The sequence below is a fragment of the Pseudorca crassidens genome, chromosome 7 (assembly GCF_039906515.1).
Source record: "Pseudorca crassidens isolate mPseCra1 chromosome 7, mPseCra1.hap1, whole genome shotgun sequence".
NCBI classification, from domain to species: domain Eukaryota; kingdom Metazoa; phylum Chordata; class Mammalia; order Artiodactyla; family Delphinidae; genus Pseudorca; species Pseudorca crassidens.
The window spans coordinates 16,707,311-16,731,656 of NC_090302.1; the positions used below are offsets into that span (position 1 = coordinate 16,707,311).

Here is a 24,346-nt window from a genome sequence, read left to right on the forward strand (position 1 = left end):
CCTACCTCCCAGAGACCTCAGTCAGTGTCTTGGAGAAAGTCAAAGAGGGAAGCCAGAAAAAGGGAAAGTGTCTGCAGGAGGCTTCTCCCGGAATGCTGTCTCTGCCCCAGGGCAAAGGCTTTCTGCTCCAGGCCAGCCAGGAGCTCCTGCTGAGCAAAGGGCAGGCTCTGGCTCCAACTGCCTTTCTGGACAACACTTTATCTTACACACCAGTGCCTGTAAAGCAGCAGCTCTCAGCGCTTCCATATCACAGGTGAAAATGATAGACCAACTCTCATGTATAGGGAGGTGGATTGGGGCTCAATTTAAATGTTTGTATTTATATATCTGTCAACAGACATGTCAAACAATGAAATGAGGCACTTGGGGGAATAATTAGCCCCATCACTGGCGTTTTGAGCATAATCTGAACCATTATGAATAATAGATATTTGAGGACGGGATTTGAGAGCCCACCCAGTATTGGTGATCAGGCACACATGGGTTACAGCCTTACTAACTGCAGTTCACTAGCTGCATGATTTGGAAGAATCCGTTCAACCTCCCTAAGCCTCAGTTTCCCCCTGCTCAATGGGGATGATGAGGACACCTACCTCAGGGGTTTTTGGGAACATTGAATGGGGTGATTCACATAAAATGCCCAGCATAGGGCCTGGCACATGGTAACTGCTCAAAGACTGCTTTGTTAGTGTAAGTGGAGTTAATAACTTTTTAAAAATTAGTGTGGTTTTTATTCTTATTGTTTTATGGTAGTGGAAGGAATTTCTGCACTGGATAGAGAGTTGAGCAAAAGCTTTAGAAGAGAGAAAGAAAGAAAGAAAGAAAGAGAAAGAGGAAGGGAAGGAGGGAGGGAGGGAGGAAGGAAGGAAGGAAGAAGGAAGGAAGGAAGAAGGGGGAGGAAATAAGGCTAAAACTCTTAACCAGAGCCCTGAATATAAAACAGATTGAAGTGGAACCACTCCAGTTAATCCCTCGCGTGTTTCCCCACCCTTTTTCCTCCATCTCTGCCCTTTTGTATTATCATCAGTAGGGGTAGTGTTCCTATCATTTTATGACTGCTACTACCGCACTACTCCAGTGGTCTCTCCTTCACACACAGTCAGCTTCGTTCAGTGGGATCAAGCAGATCTGACTCGAATCTAGGCCTCGCCTCTCACTGTTCCTGCGACATTAGGCAGAACAGGAGGCCAGCAGAGAGAGACAGGGGAGCCTAGGCCTGAGACTGCTGTACTCATACAGAGTTCTTTGGAAGATTTCTTTTTCTGGTGTTTCACGTTCTGTCTCTACCACCCAACTGGCATCTCCTTGAGGACAGGAGGCAGCTGTCTCTTCTCTTTGTACCTTTTCACCATCTGGTATAAAACTGCATTCAATGGATGTTCTCTGGTTTCTGGCTCCGTACGCTGCTAATTTCTAGGTGATGGATTCTTTTCAGCTGGAGTGTCTACTCCAGAGAAGCAAAACTGCCATGTCATGAATCTTTGACCCTTTGTCATAAAAATAGGGGAAGGGGAAATTATGTAACTCCGTTATACAACTGACAACAATTTTATAGCCAGTGACACAGTCCCTTTACAATGGTGATTCTCCAGCCCTGATGTTGTAACATTCCAATATGCTATTTTGTTTCCTGAAAGGGAGGGTGGGGTCATGGCAATTCCCGGAAAGTATTTAAAGCAAACCAAATAACAAGTCACATTACCTCAAGTCTAAATTATAGCTTCACCAGTGTCACACAGCAAGTGTACAGCAACATCAGGATGAGAACTTGGGCCTCCTAAATTCCAGGAACCACAATCCAGCGGAGTTAATGCTAAATTACCAGGGCTTTCAATCTGATTGTATCCTCCCTGCCTCTTAGCATAAGCACATACCAAAAGTTAGTATTTTTGAGTGATTGCCAAGAACCTTGCTCTTTGCTTGTATTAACTCATTTAATACATTATCCTTAACTGAAGGATGAGCCAACTGAGACTGATTAAATGACCTTGCCAGAGTCTCCTGATGCCAGTTAACTCTCGGCATCTACACAATTAACTATTTCTACTATATACTTCCCACCTCTTTGTGCTATAGCTGTGTTCTTCTACCTGCTGTTTCCCAGATTTCAGCTTTGCATTCATGCTATTCTTTTGTCTAAGAATTCCTCTCCCTCATCATCTTCCACCGTGCTCCACCTGCAGAGCTATTCTTTTAAAATTTCCCGCTCAAATAGCACCTCTTCTGTAAAGCCTTCCTCAACTGCTTCTAGGCAGAACAACCTGGCTCCCATGTTGGCATAACAGTGTGTGTGTGTGTGTGTGTGTGTGTGTGTGTGTGTGTGTGTGAATTATCTGTTGACACATCACCCCCACCAAATTGAATCTGAACTTCTCAGTGTTGAGAGCATGTCTTTGTTATTTATTCCTGCACCCTTGTGTGTCTCGCACTGTGCTAACAGCAGTGTAGCTTCCCCATGAATGTTAGATGGAATGATGAGTAAAAAAGAAAACTTTCAAGAAGAAAAAGGAGAGCGAGAGCTTTACTTTAATTAAACTGCCAACAAATCTGAGAGGCACGTATTAGTGTCCTCATTTTACCGCTGGGTCAGACAAGGCAGATACTGTAAGACGTAGCATCAGAGCAGAGATCTGTCTGATTCCCAAGCTGGCATTCCTCTCCTTCTTTTAGAAGAAGAAAAGGCACATTCTTTGGGGTAATGCAGTCAGCACTGTGACATGCAGAAGCGGTTAATGAAGATCACAGAAAGAAGGGAAGGAAAAGAGCAAAGGGAGAAAAACATCAAAAAGTAAGGAAGGTGGAATATTGTCAGTTCAGGGCAGAGAGGGAGACAGGATTTCCCAGGTAAGAATCAGCTTAGCACCCAATAAGAAGGTGCAAAGGAAGGAAGATTGCGGTGACATTTAGACAGGCTAGAATGACACCAGAATTGAACCCCAGATAATTGGATGAGCTTTCTTCAAAACTGTTTCAAGAGCCAGAAAAGAGTGAAGAGCAAAGACAGGTGTCTGCGTCAGGCAAAGGAAAAAGAATTATTTAAAGGCAGATGCCACGGCTCAGGAAGGGAACTGCTTGACCTCACTGCTTGAGAAGGGAAGTGCCTGGGAGGTCTGGCAGCCTGGCCGCTGAGTACATCTTTGGTGGCTGTTTGCAGTGGCATATGGTTGAGGGATAATAGCAGCCCCACAGTGATAGAAGGGATAATCACACATGACATTTTAAGAAAGAGAGCAGGAAGGAATGAGGAACCAGAGGTCTCTGCAATTACCAACCGCCAATTGTGAAATTTATGCAGAGTGTTTACTCTTAACTGGCAAGAATTTGCAGATGGTGAGAGGCACGAGGGGTCAAGCAGTGCCTCCGTAGCTAACTGTTCAGGAGCCTGTGAGATATCACTTTAAATGTCAAGTATGGGAAAGGAAAGGACAATTGCAAGCATTATAGTATAAGAAATGGCTTGGATTTAGACAAACTGTAGTTTTCTCCTTAAGATAATTCAAAATAGTCAAGTATACACATTGCTAAAATTTAGAAGAATCTTATAAAGGTGACAGGGATTAATTTAAAAGATTTTTAAATGTGTAGGCAAGCTGGGAGGTATTTTGGGGATTATACAATTGGACAGAAGAGGAACCCTTCTTTCAAGGAGTTTTCCATCCAGAATGATACTAACCCCTCCCATGTAATAGCACTTCCCTAAAATGTCTTGAATCTTCTGTTTCATTTGCTTCTCATATCTGTCATAGAAGTGACTCCATAAACCATCACTCCCCAGACAAAGAAACAGAGGCCAAGGGACAAAGAGATCAGCGAGTGTTTGTTAAGCAGATAGTGGTGGAGGCAATTCACCATCCCATTGTCTTAACCCCTGCCTCCATAGTCTTTCCCTAGTTCTCACCTAGATTAATAGCTGAATCTTTTCCATAAGTGAGGGAGAGTGGAAAAAATTATAAATGCATGAATAAAACTGCTTGATTAGTGTTTCCCAATTTCGTATAGTATCAGGAGTTTTAAAATGCTAAAACCACATGTTAAGGGTGCTGGACCATCTGCCTGATAGAGTTACACCTCTAGTCATAGAATGGAATTGCTGGAAAGGACATTTACTCCAACTCCTGCATTTTATAGATAAGGAAATAGTCCTGGAGAGGTGAACATGCTAGGATGTCAGAGAGCTGGCCTGACCCTCAACGGCTGTTTGGTTCATTGCTTTCCAATAGACAATTTTTTCATGGCACTTTTAACTTCTCCCCACATCTGCATATCTCTTGTATTATTCATTTTGTTCTCTGTTTTATTTTTCCTAAAAAGGCCCACATTATAAACTTACATATATATTTTAATGGATCATATTCCTTACTACTCACAAACTTATTACAAATAGAAAATAACCATGAAAATATATACATAATCATTGAAGGTAATATACTCATCAGTTATCCACATAAAACCATCTTTTTTAGCAACATACCACTCTTTGGAAAATGCTGATCCAGCCCAAGTATCCCATTTTACAGGCAGGAAACTCGAGTCCAGAGAGGAGTTTTGAACTATGCATCTGCTGCCTCTGCTCACTTACCTGAGCTCAGCAGCTAGTATTCCAGTAACCAACAACAATATTCCCTGCTCCTTGAGGTGCTCGGTTCTCAGACCTGGACGAGACACAGACCACAGCCAATCCAGTCAAAGGTGATGTGTAGAAAGGACTCAGCAGGACCCGGCAGTGAGCTGAACAGTCAGAGATTTATCTCCTGCCATAATTTCAAAACTGCTCCTTGCAAGGTAGAAGTTTTTACAGCAAGTATTTCCCTCTGGAGAGCAGTAGACTCTTCCAGAGATTCAGGGTCTCAAGTTTAAAGGTCAAATCTATTGAATATCAACCTTCAATGCCCACTGCTACACCTGCCCTCAACAGTACCAAAAAGAGGATCCTGGGAAGACTGATAATGGCCCAGCAGGTTCTTGCCCAGGAGATCCTGGTGTTTCCCAGAGAAAACCATTTTTGGAATCTTGAGAGTCAATGGCAAGCTGAACAGTCAGTTTGCAAAAGTGGAGCTGACAAGTTTTATTTTGATTTATTTTGCAATGGAACATCAGAAAAATAAAATAGGCAGCAGATGCCTCAGAGAGTTCAGGGCAGACCGTGACGTTTTTCTGGTATACGTTTATGCTAGGTCTCAACTATCCTGGAGCATGAAGAAAGGAAATTGGCAACACGCTAAGAGGAACTAGGAGAACTAAAAACTTGCCTAGGTCACAATGTCTAAATGGATACTGTAAACTCAAAATCAAACAGGCCCGGCTAATCTCCCAGTGAGTCTGATCTGGTGGGATTGAGAAGAAGCAAATGTAACCGTGTGAAAGAAAGACACATTTTCTGACCAGTAAGGGATGTTTAACAAGAAGGATCACATGTTTCATTCTGTTGGTCTTGCCTTGGTTGTTATGAATCTTAGCAATAAATCTCAAGGACGAAACCAGCAATCATATTAAACGTAGGGTATTGTCCTCCATTTTCTATTGTAACTGTGATTCTCAGATCTGTCAGTGCATTAAAATCACTTGGGGAATATTTTAAAATACAGATTCTTTAGGCTCAACCTCTGATACTAAATCAGAATTTCCAGCAATAAGGATGATAAACAAGGCTAGAAAAATAGATAGAAATATATAGTTAAAGACCTCAAGTGATTCTTAAGCCAAGCACTTTTTTAAAAGTCAGAGTTGGTAAGCTTTATCATCTTGATATATTATTCCCACTTTTAATAGTTCTACTGAAAGCATCTCAATTGTAAGCTGCCAGAAGTCCTTGGTGAAAACAGACTGAGTGCAAATGAAGGGTGAGGGAAGAGGCTAGAAGAAGAGAGAACAGATGAGAAAGAGAGAGAGACCTAGAGACCTTAGAAAACATGTTGGATTAAGTAGCTTAATCTAACTTTAGTATCTTGGAACAGAGAAGGCTTATCTAACCTTTGGAGAGAGACTTCTGTTACCCATCTAAGAAATAAAGTCAAAGACAGCTTGTCTGGAGATTTTGTGAGAAGTTCAGAGCCTCTGAAACTTTTTCTTATAATCCTCCCTTATTTTCAACTTTCTCTTTCCAAATAATGCCTCCCAGGGATTTCCTTAAACAGGAACAGTATTCATTCCTCTTTTGTGGAGATGGGAAGAATCTAAAGAAGAAGATAAGACTGAGTCCCAGAAAGAAGGTGAGCCATGTGACCACATCTCACAGCGGGGCCCTGGAAAGATGGAGGCATGACGTCCTAGGGAGCAGTGGATAAAAGCCAGGCTGGGTTATTTCAGGTCAGTCCTGTCTTGCTTGGCTCACGGGAGATGGGGTGTTGTTAGTGTGAGACAAGAGCTCAGATTGGCGACTGACTGGTTTTGATTTAATTACATAGTGAGATAGTTTCTTAAGAGCATACATCACCATCCTTTCTCCTAAACGTGGGTTTCATTTTCAACAAAACACTTCTCGCATAAGCAACATGTCGTGTCTAAACCCTTATTGCCATTCCCAGAACTGCTTGCAGCCTTTCAGAAACCCATTATTTTATAATTATAATCAAGACTATTAGGACAGGACAATTTGTGCCAAAAGCACATTTACACTCAGAATTGTCACTTAGCACTGTCACAGGGAGGTAGCATCTCTATTTCTGTAAAATCAAAGAGAGTAGCAGACACTGCCTTATAAACTTTCAATTTCTAGATGCATGGGAGGTACTGACCTTGTCTGAATTTTTCTCCAGTCAGTCCTCTGAATACCCCTGGTGAATAGCTGTTACTTGGTGGAAAGAATGCAGCCCTGAGAATCAGGCCAACTTGGGTTCACATCCTAATTTTCTTCCTTCCAAGTGGACAATTCACCTTTGGACCTCAGTTTCTTCATCTGAAAAATGGCAAAGCTATTAGTATGTGCCCATTTAATTTTAACAATTAAATGAATTAATATACAGATTGGAACAGTCCCAGGCATGTACCAAAAGCTTAGCAAATATTAGTTATTTTTGTGATTAATGCATAGAAGCTGTGTGACCTTAGACAAGTTACTTATCCTCTCTGGGCACCCATTTCCTTTTTGTCCAAGTGAGGAAACTGGTAGTGGCAGCAATCAGATAAGCTCACATGCCACTCAATATATTTGATTCCTTTTGATCAGCCATTTATTCCACAGGCTTCACTATGAGTTGAAAACTCTGTGAGTTCCATAACGGAACCCAGAGCGTGTGACCTTATTCCAGCCGTCTGGAAAGTCCTTAGCTTTTGGAATTTCCCCATAACCTCTGTGTTCAGTCATAGGTCTGTGATTTCCATCAGGAAGTCAGACTGACTGGAAAAATGATACAGCAACATAAACATGTTGTTTACAGGAAAGGCATGATCTAGTGGACCTGATTTGTCCATTGTTAAGAATCTTTCATCATGTGTATTTTTTTTTCAGATTAGTCCAACAGCTTTATTAAAAGATAAAACCCTTCTCCCTCTGCGGTCCTGGTGGCATCGGCCTTAGGCTCTGAGCATCCAGATGTCCTGCAGTCCGAGAGGCATCATGTGTATCTTTAATTTACTTTTTTTACTTTTTTTTTTTTTTTGCGGTACGCGGGCCTCTCACTGCCGGCCGCGGCCTCTCCCGTCGCGGAGCGCAGGCTCAGCGGCCGTGGCTCACGGGCCCAGCCGCTCCGCGGCATGTGGTATCCTCCCGGACCGGGGCACGAACCCACATCCCCTGCATTGGCAGGCGGACTCTCAACCACTGCGCCACCAGGGAAGCCCTAATTTACTTTTTCACAGGTTCTTATGGCTGTAATAGTAATCTTGATAAGTAACAATAGTAATAATTCTCTTTGGTCAATACCAATCAAAATTATGACGATGAGATGGAAGGCTTTATGCATTTTTGTGGGAAGAGAGTGCTCTTGACATAGTACAGTGCTTACTTGTCTTTGTTATGGAGTGAAGTAGACTTACATCCTAACCTCAGAGCTGTCATTCATTAACAGGTGACCTTGGGCACATTACAGAATGACTCCAAGTGTCAGTCTCCTCATCTATAAATTGGAAATAATTAGTATCTTCCTAATTCATTGATGTGACAAAGTAAATGAGATAGTATATATAAGGCCCTTGCACAAAATGATTGCTCAATTGAAGATAACTATTGGTTATTATTATCAGTATTGTCATTATAGCTCAGTGAGGTCTGCAAAGAAGATAGTATCACCCCCATTTTATGTATTGAAATCTGAGCCTCAAGGCACTTGAATGACTTGCCCACAATCACACAACAAGTAAATGAAGACCCTGAACCAGGTCTTGGTTTCTACTCTCACAGGAAGTTCAGTGTCCCCTGCGTCAGAATTCTGCTCCATTATAAATGGACAGAGTCTGGCTTTTGCCCTTTATTTTTAGACATATATACATTCTTTTTTAAATGTTCTTTTCCATTAAGGTTTATCCCAGGAGATTGGATATAGTTCCCTGTGCCATATAGTAGGACCTTGTTGTTTATCCATTCTGAATGTAATAGTTTGCATCTACCAACCCCAAAATCCCAGTCCATCCTTCTCCCTCCCCTCTTCCTTGGCAACCACAAGTCTGATCTCTATGTCTGTGAGTCTATTTCTATTTCATAGATAGGCTCATTTGTGCCATATTTTAGATTCCACATATAAGTGATATCATATGGTATTTGTTTTTCTTTCTGACTTTACTTCACTTAGTATGATAATCTCTAGTTGCATCCATGTTGATGCAAATGGCATTATTTTGTTCCTTTTTATGGCTGAGTAATATTCCATTGTATATATGTACCACATCTTTATGCATTCATCTGTCAATGGACATTTAGGTTGTTTTCATGTTTTGGCTATTGTGAATTGTGCTGCTGTGAACATTGGGGTGCATATATCTTTCGGAATTATAATTTTGTCCAGGTATGTGCCCAGGAGTGGGATTGCTGGATCATATGGTAGTTATATTTTTAGTCTTCTGAGGAACCTCCACACTGTTTTCCATAGTGGCTGCACCAACTATGGCCATTCTGACTGGTGTGAGGTGCTACCTCATTGTAGTTTTGATTTGCATTTCTCTAATAATTAGTGATGTTAAGCATCTTTCCATGTGTCTACTGGCCATCTATATGTCTTCTTTGGAGAAATGTCTATTAAGGTCTTCTGCCCATTTTTCAATTGGGTTGTTTGGTTTTTTGTTGTTGAGTTGTATGAGCTGTTTGTATATTTTGGAGATTAAGCCCTTGCTGGTTGCATCATTTGCATTTTGCCCCTTTTAAAATTCTAGCAATGGTGTCTGATAATTCGCTGTGTTTTTCAGAGCTAGGACCCTGCCATCTCTTCCCATTCTCCCTCCGTGAGAGTGGAATCACTGAGTTTGACTATGGGTGTGAGCCTCCTGCCTTAGAGACTTTCAGGTTCCAGTTTTCTATGTCACCTTCATGCCAGGCTTGGGATATTTCTTGCTCATAAGGCAGCCCCTTCAGGCAGGTAAATTTGGAGCTGTGCTCCATCTCCCTTCCACTCTCTATTTTATCTTTGTAGTAGCCCTGTAATATAGGAGAAACTTACCCTTCCTATTCAAGAAAACAAACTGAAATTAGAGAGATTAAGAAACTTATCCAAAATTATCTTGTGAAGGTGTGGCAGGACCTTCAAATCCAAGTCCACTGTATGCATCTGCTAGAATAGTAGCCACGTAAAGAAGTCCATATAGGATTTTTTAAAACTTGTCCTCCCTAGAGACTTCCCTGGTGGTCCAGTAGCTAAGACTCCGCGCTCGCAATGCAGGGGGCCCGGGTTCAATCCCTGGTCAGGGAACTAGATCCCACATGCCACAACTAAGAGTTCACATGCCGCAATGAAAAGATCCCTCGTGCCACAACAAAGATCGAAGATCCTGCATGCTGCAGCTAAGCCTCGGCGCAGGCAAATAAATAAATAAATAAAAACTCTGTCCCCCTTATATTTAGCAACAATGACTAGAATATTCCATTGGAAAAAAATGAAAGCCAGATTTTCTAGCACTCCTGATTTTCAAAGCATCTGTATTCTTCACTTAGCAAAATAGATAATTGGCATTCTAGGTACTAGGCTGAAATTCTAAGTCCAAATTCTCAATTATTTGGGTCCTCCTCTCATTACACAGCCTGAAAGAAGTGAGAATAATGGTGCCAGTGGGAAAGTCAGTCCAAGAGGCACGCTTTGTTGCTCCTCCTGACAGTCCAACTTAAATTCTGTGTCAAGGTGCATTGCTAAAGTTGATGTACTCAAACTACATCAGTTAAGTCTCCTTATTGTGTTGATTTCCAATGACACATCCCTGCCATTTAATGAAGGCATTGAAAGGAACAGCCTTATTCCAAGTCATGTGGCAGAAAGGTATCTCTGAGTACAGGTTGGTGGGTAATTGCTATAAATACAGAAACAGTTGAGCCTATCTGGAAGGCCATTTGAATAGACCTATTTGCATGGAGTCCTGGGAGCCTCATTGAAAAGAAATTACTACATCAGAAAAGATAATTAAAGTGGGAAAGGCTTAGTTCGTCATTGTTGGAGGAAATGGTTGATTTCAAGTACTGCCTCATGTCTCTCACACAGCTCATCTTTCAGCCCAACACACATCCTTTGGTTTAACCTTCATATCTGGATTCTGTTGAGCCCTGGCCAACCAGTGGAACCATAGGAGGACTAATTCTAATTAGGGAGTTTCTTTCTGACTTGGCCTCCACCCATGCTGTTGTCAGAACCCCAGCCTCCTTCTGGACTCTCACTTTTCTGGAAATTACCAGCAAGTTCCTGGAAGGTACTACATGAACTCATAGGTGTCCTAAGAAGAATGACTGAGAGGTCTATTGCGTTAAAATCCAAGCTCTGCCATTTTCTACCTGTGGGACTTGAGATAAGTTACTTATAGAGCCTTCATTTCCTAATGGTTAATAATGCTGGTATTACCAGTGTCCATCTAATAGGCAGAGTATGGGACTTAAAATTAGATACCATACACAAAGCAGTAGAATAGGGCCTAAAAATGGCCATTAAAAATAATTATTATTAGAGAAGTCCTCTTCTCCCATTCTGCAAAGTCTTTTGTAATACTTGGAGTTAAGGAACGAAGTGGAGGAGGTGGCTGAGAACATCGCTTCATAAAGTCCCAGAGGATTACTCCCCTTTAAAAGTGTTCCTTATATTGAACATGTACTATTTTTAATACTTAAAACAGTTTTACAAAGTAATAATCTACCCTCCTTTTATATTTGAGTTAACTAGATTCTCAGGGAGGTGAAGCCAATGTCCAGAGGGTAAGTGGTGAATGTGAGTTTTGGCTTTCTCCAAAAGCCATACTGTCCAAAACACCAGGAGGGTCTCCCTGGAGTTAGGACGGGAAACCACTGCTAAAGCTTACTCTAAGGGTCCTTTTTTCCTTGTCAAGATTTTCTAGTTCTAATTAACTAAACTTGTCCATGTATTGTTTTTTTGAATCTCCCTTGTGCCCTTTATGGAAAGAAAGGTGTCATAAATAAATCACTCAGTATATATAATGTATATATGCATATGTATTTACCTAATGATTCATGGTTTCAGTGAAAAACCCTTGACTACTGTTAACCACACAGAGAGGTTCAGGAGTTTCACTTCCTGTCTTGTGAACCTGAAGCATGAAGCAGTGGGGTACAATGGAAAGTGAGCTGCCCAGTGTAAGCTGGAAGCCAGGTTCAGGCCCTGCCACTTTACTCTGTGGCCTAATAAATTTACTTCCTGGAACTTCAGATTTTACACCAGTAAAATGGTGAAATGACTTCTTAATCTGCTACCCCCCCCCAGATCATAAGAGATTCAAATGTGGTTATAATTGTGTGAATATGTTCTAAGTTGTAGGGTAGTACACAAATTTAAGGCATTATTATTAATTTTTCTTTTCTTTTTTCTATTCCACCCTTCATCTCTGTTTAACCCAGAGAATTTAAATGGCTGCAAAGAACCTGTCCTAGGCCTAACTTTCCTTTTTCTTCCCCTTATGTTTCTGTCATATCATTTCTTTCCTTTCTTGTCCACCTCACCTGCAATTTTCAGAATTCCCAGCTGGGAGAGGGGACTGATAGGAAGAAGACCAGTGACAGCCTTGGATCCAGGAAATATTCCAGTCCTATTTTGATTTTCCTCCTTGGAGTCTTGTGTATTTGCTTGAACTAACACACAGATGAAGAATGCATATTTAAATATGAAAAGAAACACACTCACATATAGCCTAGACACACACAAAAATGCATGCCTTCAAGCATACTCAGAATATAGCACAGACATTTGTCTATAAGGAATCACATACCAGCACTAGAGTGAGGACCTAACTCAAACATCTGGAGACATCTATGTCAAATGCAAATATTCCCCTTGCAATATAATCACACTTTCTTCCATGCAGACATGATCACACAAAAAGCAACAGGAACACATAGAGGCGTGTGCACAAATACATACATCCACTTTCATTAGCACATAAGACCTATAAACACACCCAGGCATGTTCAGCAACTCCAACCATGCTCCAGCCAAAATGCACTCTGGAACACTCAGTCACAAACACACTCCTAAATGTGGCCATATTTCCAGTTTTTGACAACAGTATTTTCCAAGTGTCCTCATTGCCCTTTCTTTGACTGCACCGTTCTGGGAAAGCTGGCTGCATGTGCTTTTCAAAGAATTTCCCTTAGCATGACCCACAGTAACCTCAAGGACGTTACTTTCTCAATGATAATATCTACTCTTTCCTAAACGTAATCATGGAGTGACATCCAACAGGAAACAGCAATGTGTGCTCCCCACCTCGAACCATTTCAAAATCCCCTGAAAGATTCAGTGGACCATCAAACAATACTCATTTGCTGCAGAAGAATCCTTTGCTGCAACTCCCATCATGCAGTCACCCCAGCTCTATCAGCCCACATGTTTCTGGGGTCATCAAGAAGAGCTGACCTCCTGAGGTCACCCCACCTCCTGCCCTGCCTCTAGCCTGAATTGCTCATGATGAGACCAGGAAGCTGGACTTGTCTCCCTCTATTACAATAAGTGCCACTTTCAACCAAATTATTTTAATGCTTCCTTCATGACAGTCATAACTTGGTAGGTAATAACTTCAGAATGGCATCAAGTGACAAAGTGACAGAGTATGTTTTACATATTTGCTCAAAAGTTAGTGGTTAAGTATGGATCTTTCCAGCATGTCTCTAACAGCCTTATTTATGATATGGGTTTATAGAGAAGACATGAAAAATGAGAACTGGATTTATAAAGACAAAAAATATCAGGGACTAGTAGTTAATAGATAGAACATGCTAAGGGATAACCCGGATGCTTGTGAATAGACTTAAAGTAGGGGGTGTGGATCTGAATCTGGAGCCTTTTGAGTCACAAATAGAATTTAAATTATATTCAAAAGAAAAGGGAAAAGTGAGCCAAGACCTAGATCAGTTGAAACTACCAAAACTGCTTTGTTTTAACATGGCTAGCACATATAACATGAGATGGTTTCTACTCAAAAGATGAAGGAGAAGAAGTCTGTCCTTTTCTAATCTCACTGAGGCCCAATCTCTTAGTTCTAATTCAATTTGACGGGGTAAGAGTTGAGTTGACTTTCCCTGTCCTGGACTCCTTAGCTGAGTTGGTTGAAACATCCACCTGGAAGTTCTGTATTTCAGTACAGTGTTTATGCCCTCTGCATTGTAAACTCCATGAGATTAACAGTCCTGAATATCTTGTGCACCACTAAATCACCAGCCTTTAGCACAATGCTTGGTACGTTGCAGCATTTAATACTTGTTAACTGAACAATCACTGTGTCCAGCTGGGCAAGGAGCACATCAGGAGATTTTCCTCCTCAAGTGGAGGCTGTTGCTTCCTGCTGTCTGCTGTCTGCATCTGCTGTTCCTTCTGGCCTCCATGGTTTACCGTCCAGCAAGGCTTTTCTGAGTCGTCTCCAGAAGATGTGCCGCCCCAGGACACTGTCCTCCCACTCCAGGTAGGTATTCCTGTTGAGAAGGCGATACAGCTCTACCTGCTGCCGCAGCAGGGACTTCTCCAACTTCTGCAGGACTATGAAGATGATGCCAGCACGGCTGCTAAGAAACTGCCAGGTCTGGGCAATCTCATACTCAAAGATACACCATCGGCTCTGGATGAAGTGCTGGGACACCACGACAATAACCTTCCGGCTTTTGTGGAAACCTTCCTGGATGATGTTGGCGGCAATGGCTACCCCAGGAATAAAGTCTCTGTAGTGAAGGCAGAGCTGAAAGGGGGGCACCCCCTCCTCCAAGTTCTTTACCAATTCATTCCTCACCCAGTCTTCGTCCTGGCTTGAGTAGATTACAAAAGCATCATAGGTGCTTTCACCTCTGCCATACTTTTTGCAGCCAGCAAGAAGCATTAGGTGGAAATAGAACTTATAGACGAGGGCTCCTGCCACAGATACCAAGAGGATGGTGAGAACCGACACACTAATGATCATCTTGTTCATCTGACAAGTGGCATTCCTGAAACTAAGCACGGGCATGTCCTGCATATCTAAAGGTTGTGTACACATCATTTGCTCAGCTCCCACCAAGAGCTGCCTCTGGTCCTTCACCCACTGCAGGAAACTCTGGTGTTCACACACACAAGCAAAGTCATTCTGAGTAAGATTTAACAAAGCAAGGCTCCTTGGCAAATGCTGTAGTTCTTGCTCCTTGGACTCCATGATACGGTTGAAACTGCAGTCCAGAATCTGGAGGGAGTGGAGTGGTTTATAAGGAAGTGTATCCAATGACAAGAGTTTGTTGTGACTCATATTTAGCACCTGAAGTTTAGGGAGGGAGTGAAATGCCATCTGGGATACCCGTTCCAGTTGACACTTAGAGAGGTCCAGGATGGTTAAGTTAGTCAGTTCTGTGAAGATATCAGGAAGCAAGTTGTTCTGAAAAGAATTGCCTGCCATTTTCAAGGTTTGGAGGCTGACCAAGCCAACAAAGATGCCATGGAAGACAACTTGGGTGTTGGTATAAGAAATGTCAAGGTAACGGAGATTTCTGAGTGATAGGAATACTGAAAAATCGTTGGCCTGTTTCAGATTGGAATGCTGAAAATCCAGATGTTCTAGTTGCTCTAAGCCCAAGAAGTTTGAACTCATAGTAATGACATCATTGAAGCTCAGATCTAAATGCTTCAGTTTGCTTGTCCCAAAATTAGTGTGAGAACAGCAACCCTTGAAACTCAAGTGATTTCTTTTGAGATCTAGAAACTGAAGGTTTGGTAGCTCAAATTTAGTAAAAGTGCTCATATGTTTGTTGTCTATGAAAACAAACTTTTTGAGAGAATTGAGCTTCAGTGTGGGAAATTGTTTAAAATTACAGTTAGTCAATTCTAAGTGTTGCCATCTGCAATCTTTAGGAAGGGCTTCTAGACTGTCTAAATCCAGACTCAACAGAGAAATCACAGAAACATTTACCAAACAATTAAATAAGCCTGTATCATCCTTTGGGAATTCACGGAAGTATGCTATCCGAAACTGTTCGAAGGTCAAATTGCACAGTCCCTCCAGGACAGATCTGTCAAAACTTTCCAAGATCCTTTCATTTTTAAATTCTCCCAAAACCAACCGATTGATTTTTAAACCAGCCAGACCTTGAATACAAATTTTCATTACATGTGTACTATTAAAATTACTTCGCAAAGTCAGTTCATTGAGCTTAATTTCTTTAAAGGTGCCTGGTTCAATAAAGTCTAAAGGGTTCAGGGACAAATCTAAAGAGAGGTTGAGTAGGGGCATTTGATGTAGAACCTTCAAGTCTTCGTGATAAATATTTTGGATTTTGTTATTAGAAAGATCCAAGTGCTCCAGGTTGGGCAGGTTAGAAAAATATTCAGGAAACTTGAAGGAATGGATAAGATTGTGAGCCACATTAAGCTCCCTCAAGGTTTTGAGATGCCCAATGGGGAAGTCCTCTAGAGATGCCAGGTTTGTCTCCACAGCTACCAGCTTCTGTAAACTTGATAGCCCGGAAAAGGCTCCCAGGGCTAAACTCTGTATAGGGTTTCCTGTCAATATCAAGGTGGAGAGGTGGTTTAGGCCCTGATATGCATCATCTTCAATCATCTGAATTTCACATCTACAAGGAAAAGAGACACAGATTACATAATATTTCGGCTGAATTAAAAAAAAAAACAAAATGAAATATCAACACAGTCATCTAGGTCTTCACACAGATATGACATGACATATTATGATGCATAGGCAGAAATATCAAGCAAAGCAGATGAAGCAAAGAAGAAGCCCCACACATTTGGTGCTATTGTACTGGCCCCCGTGACAGTCTCTTTTTATCACACTAGGCACTCATGCTAAGCAGAGGCAGCCCATCCAACAGAGGGAAATCAGTTAAAGATCAATGACTGGGGCACGTGAAGACTGAACCTCGGATCAGCTTTAGCCATTTCCTGACACACATAATTGTGATTATATATCTGATTGGTACAGATGAGGCAGATAGATGTTAGTTGTTAGGCATGATAAATGACTAGTGAATGTCAATTTCAAAGGTATAAAAAATTACACCGAAGTGTCACAGATATCCTTAATGTTCATGAAAAGTTCTCCATATAGGGCTCATCGCTTAATATTAATCAGAGTATTAAGATGAAGAGAATATTTAACTTGGAAGCAGGAGATGTGAACATGAATCTCTGATCTGCTGTCAACAAGGCATGTGCATGTATATGAATCCCTTAAACTCTCCAAGCCTCAATTTCCTCATCTACAAAAAGAAAAAAATGTATCAATAGATTTCCATAGGAAAAAAAGGCTGCCTGGTCTATCACAAAGCATCCTTAAAAGATAAGTGGAGTTACTGTATATGAAGAAGCAACATGAGAAGTCAGAGTATCTATTGCACTGTAATCTGTCCTTGCCCTAATCCAGAATCTCCTCCTGGCTAACCAGGAGGGGGAGCTAGCCTCTCTGCAAGCACATATTTAAAGCCTCTGAGGGTAGTTCCTTGGGTATGTGTTGCGTCGAAAGTGAATTATAAGGGACATTGATGAGAAACTTTTGTTTAAAAAAAAACGTTGGTCTGTCTACCTCAATTCAGTATATTTCTTGACAAAATTCTTATTCAGAAAACTGAAATTTATAAACTAGTTGAATGCTATAATAGTATTTTATGCTTATAAAGTCTACTTTACAGGGTTTTTAATATATATAGCGTGTTAACATTTAGTATCACAGTTAACCCTATGGGGTAAGGTTCACCATTTATGTTTCACAGATTTGAAAACTGAGACTCAAGTCACACAAAGTGACATGCCTCAGGCCACATGGCAGTATATGTTGGAGGAGGACCCAGCTCAAGTCTTCTGACCTCCATAAGGCTCTATGTCACTGCCTTCAAAATGCTTGATCCCCCCCTTTGTTGTAGTCTATCAATATCCAAGTTAGAGTATAAAACATAAGATGATCACTCTTCTGCAGAAATATCTACTATCCTCTTATCCTTTATTAAAAGTTTCTATAATAAAATGTCATACATAAAATGTTTCTCCATTTTTCACAAACCCTTATAGAGATTATAGTCCATTATCTATTACATTTCTAAATAAGGTCCCTGATGATGAAAATGATTTTAGGATTCAATTACCCCCAAAATGATGATAATAACTTCACCTGTTCTAATGAATGATATACTTCCTTATATCAGAAAAATAAAACATTAGTCACTGTTCTGTCTCACAGCAGATGTTTTCCTTTGATCTTGTTATCTTTCTCTTTGGATTACTTGTATCTTTCTAATTCCTTATCCTCTACCCCACTTCCAATATTCTAAACATTATTTGAATCCCACTCAGTTCATGAACTCTATATTGATTATTCACTGCATAGAAGGCCCCTTTTCTGTACAACACAATGTCTTGCCTCTAGTTTGCAAATAACTTATCACCTCCTCTTATATATTACTATCCTTATTATCTCAGGTTCAAAAGCCAAAATCAGAATCATGTAGCATGTGTTGAATGTCTACTATGCTGAGCACCATGCTCAGGATTTAAACATATCAAGTCTTTCAAGTGGATATGCCCTCCTTAATAGCTAGGGTTGTATGTTATATATCAACACACTCTTGTTTCCTAGCAGAGTGAACAACATATAGCAAGTAGTCAATAAATATCTGCTGATGAAAGAGTTTGAGTCAATCTACTCCCCTAACTTAAAGGAAAATCAAAGATAGAATTGTCCTTAGAGACTGTCTCATCCAACTGCTCATTTCACAAATAAGAAAGCTGAGACCTGGAGAAGGGAGGTGGCTTGCCCAAAGTTATATAGCAGGTAAGATGTCTGTTGAATGAATAAATAGGTGAATGAAAATGAGACTTCACTAATCAGGCTTTCTGACTTAAGAATGAAATGATAAAACAACGAACATTTCTCCGTGTACAATGGTAAAACTCATATATTACCTGGATAAATCCAACATCTGCAGTTCTGGGAAGTTGGAGAAGCTATGGCTGTTTAAATGATTCAGGTGGTTAAAGCTCAGGTCCAATATCTTGGTCGATGTGGGGATGTTGTCAGGGATTCTGTAGAGATTCAGCTCCATGCATTGGTAACTAATGTTAGGAACCACCTGAAATGGTCAGACATTAGATGCAGTGTCTTGCTGCATGCATCTTAGCAGACCTCCCAGCAACTCTCCTCTCCTAGGCCAGAGTCTGGGATGCCACTGGGTCAAGCACAGGGGCCAGTCAGCCGTCTTTCATCCATCCATCCATCCAGTCGTGCATCCACCCGATCATCTGTTCATCCATCCACCCATCCATTCATTTATCCACTCACTTCATTCTTATAAAATGTCTTACTCTAGATTAGGAAGGGAAAAGCACCTACCCAGTGTTTAACCTCTACTATCACAATGGCAGCGTTTAGTGAGAAGCAGTGGAGTCAAGTGGTGAAGAGCTGAAGCTCTAGAGTCCAAAAGCTCTGGGTTTCACCCTTCCCTGTGATTTGCAACAAGGGATTTTGTTGTTTTATTTATTTATTTATTTATTTATTTAGGGCTGTGTTGGGTCTCCGTTGTGATGCGCGGGCTTCTCACTGCAGTAACTTCTCATTGCAAAGAAGAGGCTCTAGGTGTGCAGGCTTCAGTAGTTGTGACACGCAGGCTCAGTAGTTGTGGCTCACGGGCTTAGTTTCTCCACGGCATGTGGGATCTTCCCGAGCCAGGGATCTAACCCGTGTCCCCTGCATTGGCAGGCAGATTCTTAAGCACTATGCCACCAGGGAAGTCCCATTGTTGTTTTTCTAAATACACCTCTTGTTGTATACAAGCTTAGGGAGACTGCGAGTCAGGTGTCCAGACCTTCCTTAATCATAGCCCAAGTTTTGCCAATTGTATTCTTTCCCTTGGATCAAGGACCTTTGAGCAGATGAGATAGAAATGGGGACAAATCTTTGAAAATGGGGACAAATCTTTGAAGTGCGTAGACTCCAGTGGTGGAACGTAGTGAGTAAGGTCAAGCGCTGGATGCTGTCTTGGTTCCTCTGCTGAGTTTATCAGACTTTCCCGAATTCTTTGTAAGCCTCGTTCTCTAAACTCCCATTTAATTTCCTAATTCTCTGACTCTTCAACAAAATTCCTTGCTTAAGCCAGCTAATTTTGGTTTTCAGTTTAAAACCAGTAGAATCTTTTAAAAGGATTAATGAGATACGGTATTAAAGAGATTATCTCAAAGCCTATGACAGTGTAAATGATCAATAAATGTTAGCATGTTTTATTATTGGCTATTATAATTCCCCACTATATGCAGGCTTGTTTCTTATATGTTACATGTTTGAACTTAATCTTCAAATAAACCTTTTTAAGAAGAAAAATTCAGTGAGATGAAGTAACATGTGTAACGTCTCACAGGCCATAGTGCAGCTCTTTGCTTTATTCGCTTGTCTCCTGAAATGGTATTCCTCACAGAATCCTCACAGCCCATACCGTCTAATAGAGGATGGTGCCAGACATCCTCCCTTACCCTCTTTTATCCTCCTTCACAGGAGTCATCACTATCTAACATTATGCCTTCTGTGTGATTGTTCCATACGTACTGTTTGTTTCCCTCACTAGATCGTAAGCTTTGAGACTCTAGCTCTCTGTGTCCAGCACTCAGAATGATGCCCGGAAAATATTTGTTTGAACAAATGAATTGACAGCCGATTACATGGAAGTTTATTCAAATCCCAGTTGAAGGCATTTTCTGCTAAGTGCTGTGGGCAGCACAGAGGCCAATGTGATAAGGCTCCAGACTTCAATGAGCTCACAGTCTAGAGTAAGAGCTATGATAGGAGCACAACTCATTCCTGAAAAGGTTCTTAAACCAGGCTTGGCAAGTATTCCCTTTGGTTCAGAAAAGGTAGAGATCAATCCTGGATCCAGGGATTGTAGATTGTAGAAGGCTTCCAAGAAAGAATATTTCCAGGTGGGTCTGGAAGGATAAGTGAGATTTGGATATGGAAAGAGGAAGAATGAGGGAAGAGTGTGAGTACACAGGGGTAGAAAACTAGCTCAGATTAGCTGGTGTGTGGCAGGAGTGGTGAAACCTAAGCCAGAGGGGAAGCCAGAGCCAGATCAGGAGGGCCTCATACTTTGTCCTGTGGCAATACTTTTAATCATTTAACACGTATAAATTGAACAACTACATGTGCCAGGCACTGGGATAAAGTGATAAATAAAACCAGCAATGATCTTGCCCTCTTACAGATTCCATTTCAACAGAAAGACAAACAGTGAACAATAAATAAATATATATATATATTCACAACATTATATTTATTTTATATATATAGTATATATATGTATACCCAATGATGTGATATAAAAAAATAAAGCAGTATAGGAGATTAGAGTCAAATATAGTGAGTGGGGAGCTCTACATGAGGCAATCAAGGAAGACTTCCCAGAGGAGGTGACATTTAAGCAGAAATTTGAATGAAGTGAGGGATTAAGCTATGAAAATATCTAGGGCTGCACTGTCCAATATGGTAGCCACTGGCCACACACAGTTGTTGAGTATGAGAAATGTAGATAGTTTAAATATGATAAATGTAAAATATATACAAATCTCAAGGACTTAGTACCAAAGAAAGAATGTAAACTATCTTGTTACTAGTCTAGTATATATTACATTTTGAAATAATATTTTGAATATACTGACTTAAATAAAAATATTATTAAAGTTAAATTCACCTGTTTGTTTTTTATTTTTTTAACTACTAGAACATAGTTTAAAACATAGTTTTAAATTCAGTTAGTTAAAATTAAGTTAATTTGGTTAAATAAAAATTTAGTTAAATTTAGTTTATTAAATATATCATTTAAATTTAAATAATATCATGTGACCCATTGAGCAGCACTGATCTAGGGGAAAAGCATTCTAGCTAGAAGAACTAGCCAGTGCAAAGGCCCCATGGTAGGAAAAGGTCCTAATAACAATGGAAAGTTATTAAAAGTTTTTAAGGACAGTAATTTGTTAGATCTGAACCTCAGAAAAAACAACAACAATGACAAAAAAAACAGCAGACGAAAATGAGCAGAGTAGATTAAAGGAAGGGGGCTGAGGGGTCAGGAGACAAGTCACTGCCCAAAAGTCAAGGCCAGGGGAACTGAGGATCTGCCCTAGGGTGGCACTGAGGTGATGGGCAGGGTTGGACAAGTTTCAGAAACAGAGCATTTGGGGCATGGGAAATGGGAGGAGCCAGGAATGGCTGTAATTGTATCCTGGGGTGACCATGATTGGAGGATCCATACCCACTAACTGAACAGCAGGAGAGACACAGGGAGGAGGACAATGAGCAGGGAATGGGGGGAACAGAGGACGTGGAAATAACAAACTTGTCTTTGTTACGTATTAAAGTACACAATTTCCCCCATGTCCTCAATGTCAGGACTGCTGGTTATGCGTTTCTTGAATTTCTGCCACACCCTAAATCCCAGGGCATTCTTCTGGCTGCTTGGTTCTGCCGTGGGCTTTCCAAAGCAATTGTGAAGTCCATGCAGGGGAAAAACAAAGGAGATCCTTCATGAATGAGATTACAAACCAGCTGGTTGATGTTTCACAAAGAAAGAAAGCATTGGGCTTCCCTGGTGGTGCAGTGGTTGAGAAACCACCTTTCAGTGCAGGGGACACGGGTTCGATCCCTGGTCCGGGAAGATCCCACATGCCGTGGAGCAGCTAAGCCCATGTGCCACAACTACGGAGCCTGTGCTCTAGAGCCCGCGAGCCACAACTACTGAGCCCACGTGCCACAGCCACTGAAGCCTGCGCGCCTAGAGCCCATGCTCCACAGGAGAAGCCACTGCAATGAGAAGCCCGCACACCGCAACAAAGAGTAGCCCCCACTGGCCGCAACCAGAGAAAAACCCGCGCGCAGCAATGAAGACCCAACGCAGCCAGAAATAATAAATAAATAAAATAAAATAAATTTATTTACAAAAAAAAGAAAGAAAGCATTGCCTTAGCTGATATTTTTCATCTCTCCCTGTCTCTTTTTCTTCTCTCTCCATCGCTCTTTCTCTTTCTCTGTATCTCTGTCTCTCCTTTTCTTTTCCAACTCCTTTTCTTTTCATTTTTTGGACAGAACTATGACTAGATTCAGAAGTCTGAAGTGCACTTAGAAAGTTGTTTCTATTAAGAGACCAAAAATATCTTCTTCCTGAGATCGAAAGGGGCAAAGCAACAGCTTGAAGCAGAGTGTACAGACCACCAGCGTTAAGCAATGACAGGAAGCAGGCTTCTTACAACTTTCTGTTAAAGCCTATAATTCTTTTATCGATGTGAAAACTCGTCTCAGAGAGGTTTAATAACTTCTGCAAGGTCACACACCCCGAAAGTGAAAGAAGAGTGATCTTTTTTTTTTTTTTTTTTTTTTTTTTTTTGCGGTATGCGGGCCTCCCACTGCCGTGGCCTCTCCTGTTGCGGAGCACAGGCTCCGGACACGCAGGCTCAGCAGCCATGGCTCACGGGCCCAGCCGCTCCGCGGCATGTGGGTTCCTCCCGGACTGGGGCACGAACCCACGTCCCCAACCACTGCGCCACCAGGGAAGACCCAAGAAGAGTGATTTTAAGCAGGTCTATCTGACCTGAAGTCCCTAGGAGCACTTTAACTCCTAAATGGGACATGACCCTATGGGCTGCTTGTTAATGTCCTATAGCCATGAATCATTTGGTCCCTGTGGCTTCTTAAGTTTTTAAGGTAATTTGATGTCTGTTTGCAAATGAAACTAACTGGGGCCCGTCATGGGAAACTGAGCTGAGAGCAGTTTTTCAGAAGCAAGGTAAAGCTCCAGGAAGCCGAACTGACTCCAACCACGTACCTGTACACAAGGGTCCCAGCTCTCCGACCTCAGGCAGAAGAGGAAGGCCATGGCTAGGATCAGAGCTGCAGCCAGGCGGGTGGGAGGCATCCTCCTGGCATTTTCTGTGACCAAAAGTGGCCTTCTGGAAACATGACGCTCTGTGTCGGCCGGTCAAGGCAGCCTCCGAGGCACTGTGCTTTCTTCTCTTTCCTGCTCGGTGCCCCAGGACACTGACTGTATTCAAAGCAGTGCTGGGTTAAGGGAGGAGAGGAAGTGAGAGTGGCAACCTTAGCATTCTGGACTTTTGTTTCTCTAATATTTATCTCCTCTGTCACTGGAGGGGAAGTTAGAAGAAGAAGAAGAAAATGTCTGCAGACCAGGGGCTGGAGTAACAGCAAGAGGAAGCTGGCTGTTATCCCAAGAGGTCATCTGACCTCAGGATTAGAGAGTTTAGGAAAGTAATCAGACTGGTCATACAGCATGTGTGACTAACTACCTAGGACGGTGGCTTCCCACTTTTGTTTTAGTAGTGGAAACTTACTGTCTGTATTAATTTCCTAGGCCACTATATATAAAAAAAAAAAAAAAACACAGACTAGGTGGCTTAAACAACCGACATTTATTTTCTCACAAAGTTCGGGAGGCTAGAAGTCTGAGTTCAGAGGGTCAGCAGGGTTGATTTCTTCTCAGGCTCTTTCCTTGGCTTGTAGATGGCCATCTTCCTCCCTGTGCCTTCACATGGTCTTTCCTCTGTGTGTGACTGTGTCCTAAGTTCTCTTCTTATAAGGAAATCAGTCAGTCAAACTGGATGAGGACCCACCCTAATCCATTACCTCATCACCTCATTTTACCTTAATTGCCTTTTTAAAGACCCAATCTCAAAATACAGTCACATTCTGGGGTAATGGGGTGAAGACTCCAACCTATACATTTTGGCGGGGGATACTCTTTAGCCCACGGCACTGTCCA

General features: G+C 41.5%; 1 protein-coding gene across 2 annotated transcripts; it reads right to left on the bottom strand.

Annotated features, from left to right (window-relative positions):
- Positions 1 to 13,089: 13,089 nt before the first annotated feature.
- On the bottom strand, positions 13,090 to 23,784 carry TLR4 (toll like receptor 4). Of its 2 annotated transcripts, XM_067743515.1 has the most exons (4): positions 23,396 to 23,784; positions 18,925 to 20,507; positions 18,498 to 18,664; positions 13,090 to 16,156 (listed from the first exon to the last, which is right to left on the bottom strand). In XM_067743515.1, the coding sequence occupies exons 3-4, from the start codon at positions 18,635 to 18,637 to the stop codon at positions 13,891 to 13,893; spliced, it is 2,406 nt and encodes an 801-aa protein (XP_067599616.1). In that variant the 5' UTR covers positions 18,638 to 18,664; positions 18,925 to 20,507; positions 23,396 to 23,784; the 3' UTR covers positions 13,090 to 13,890. The 2 variants fall into 2 exon arrangements, with proteins under 2 accessions (XP_067599616.1, XP_067599615.1); XM_067743514.1 differs by lacking the exon at positions 18,925 to 20,507.
- Positions 23,785 to 24,346: the final 562 nt, after the last annotated feature.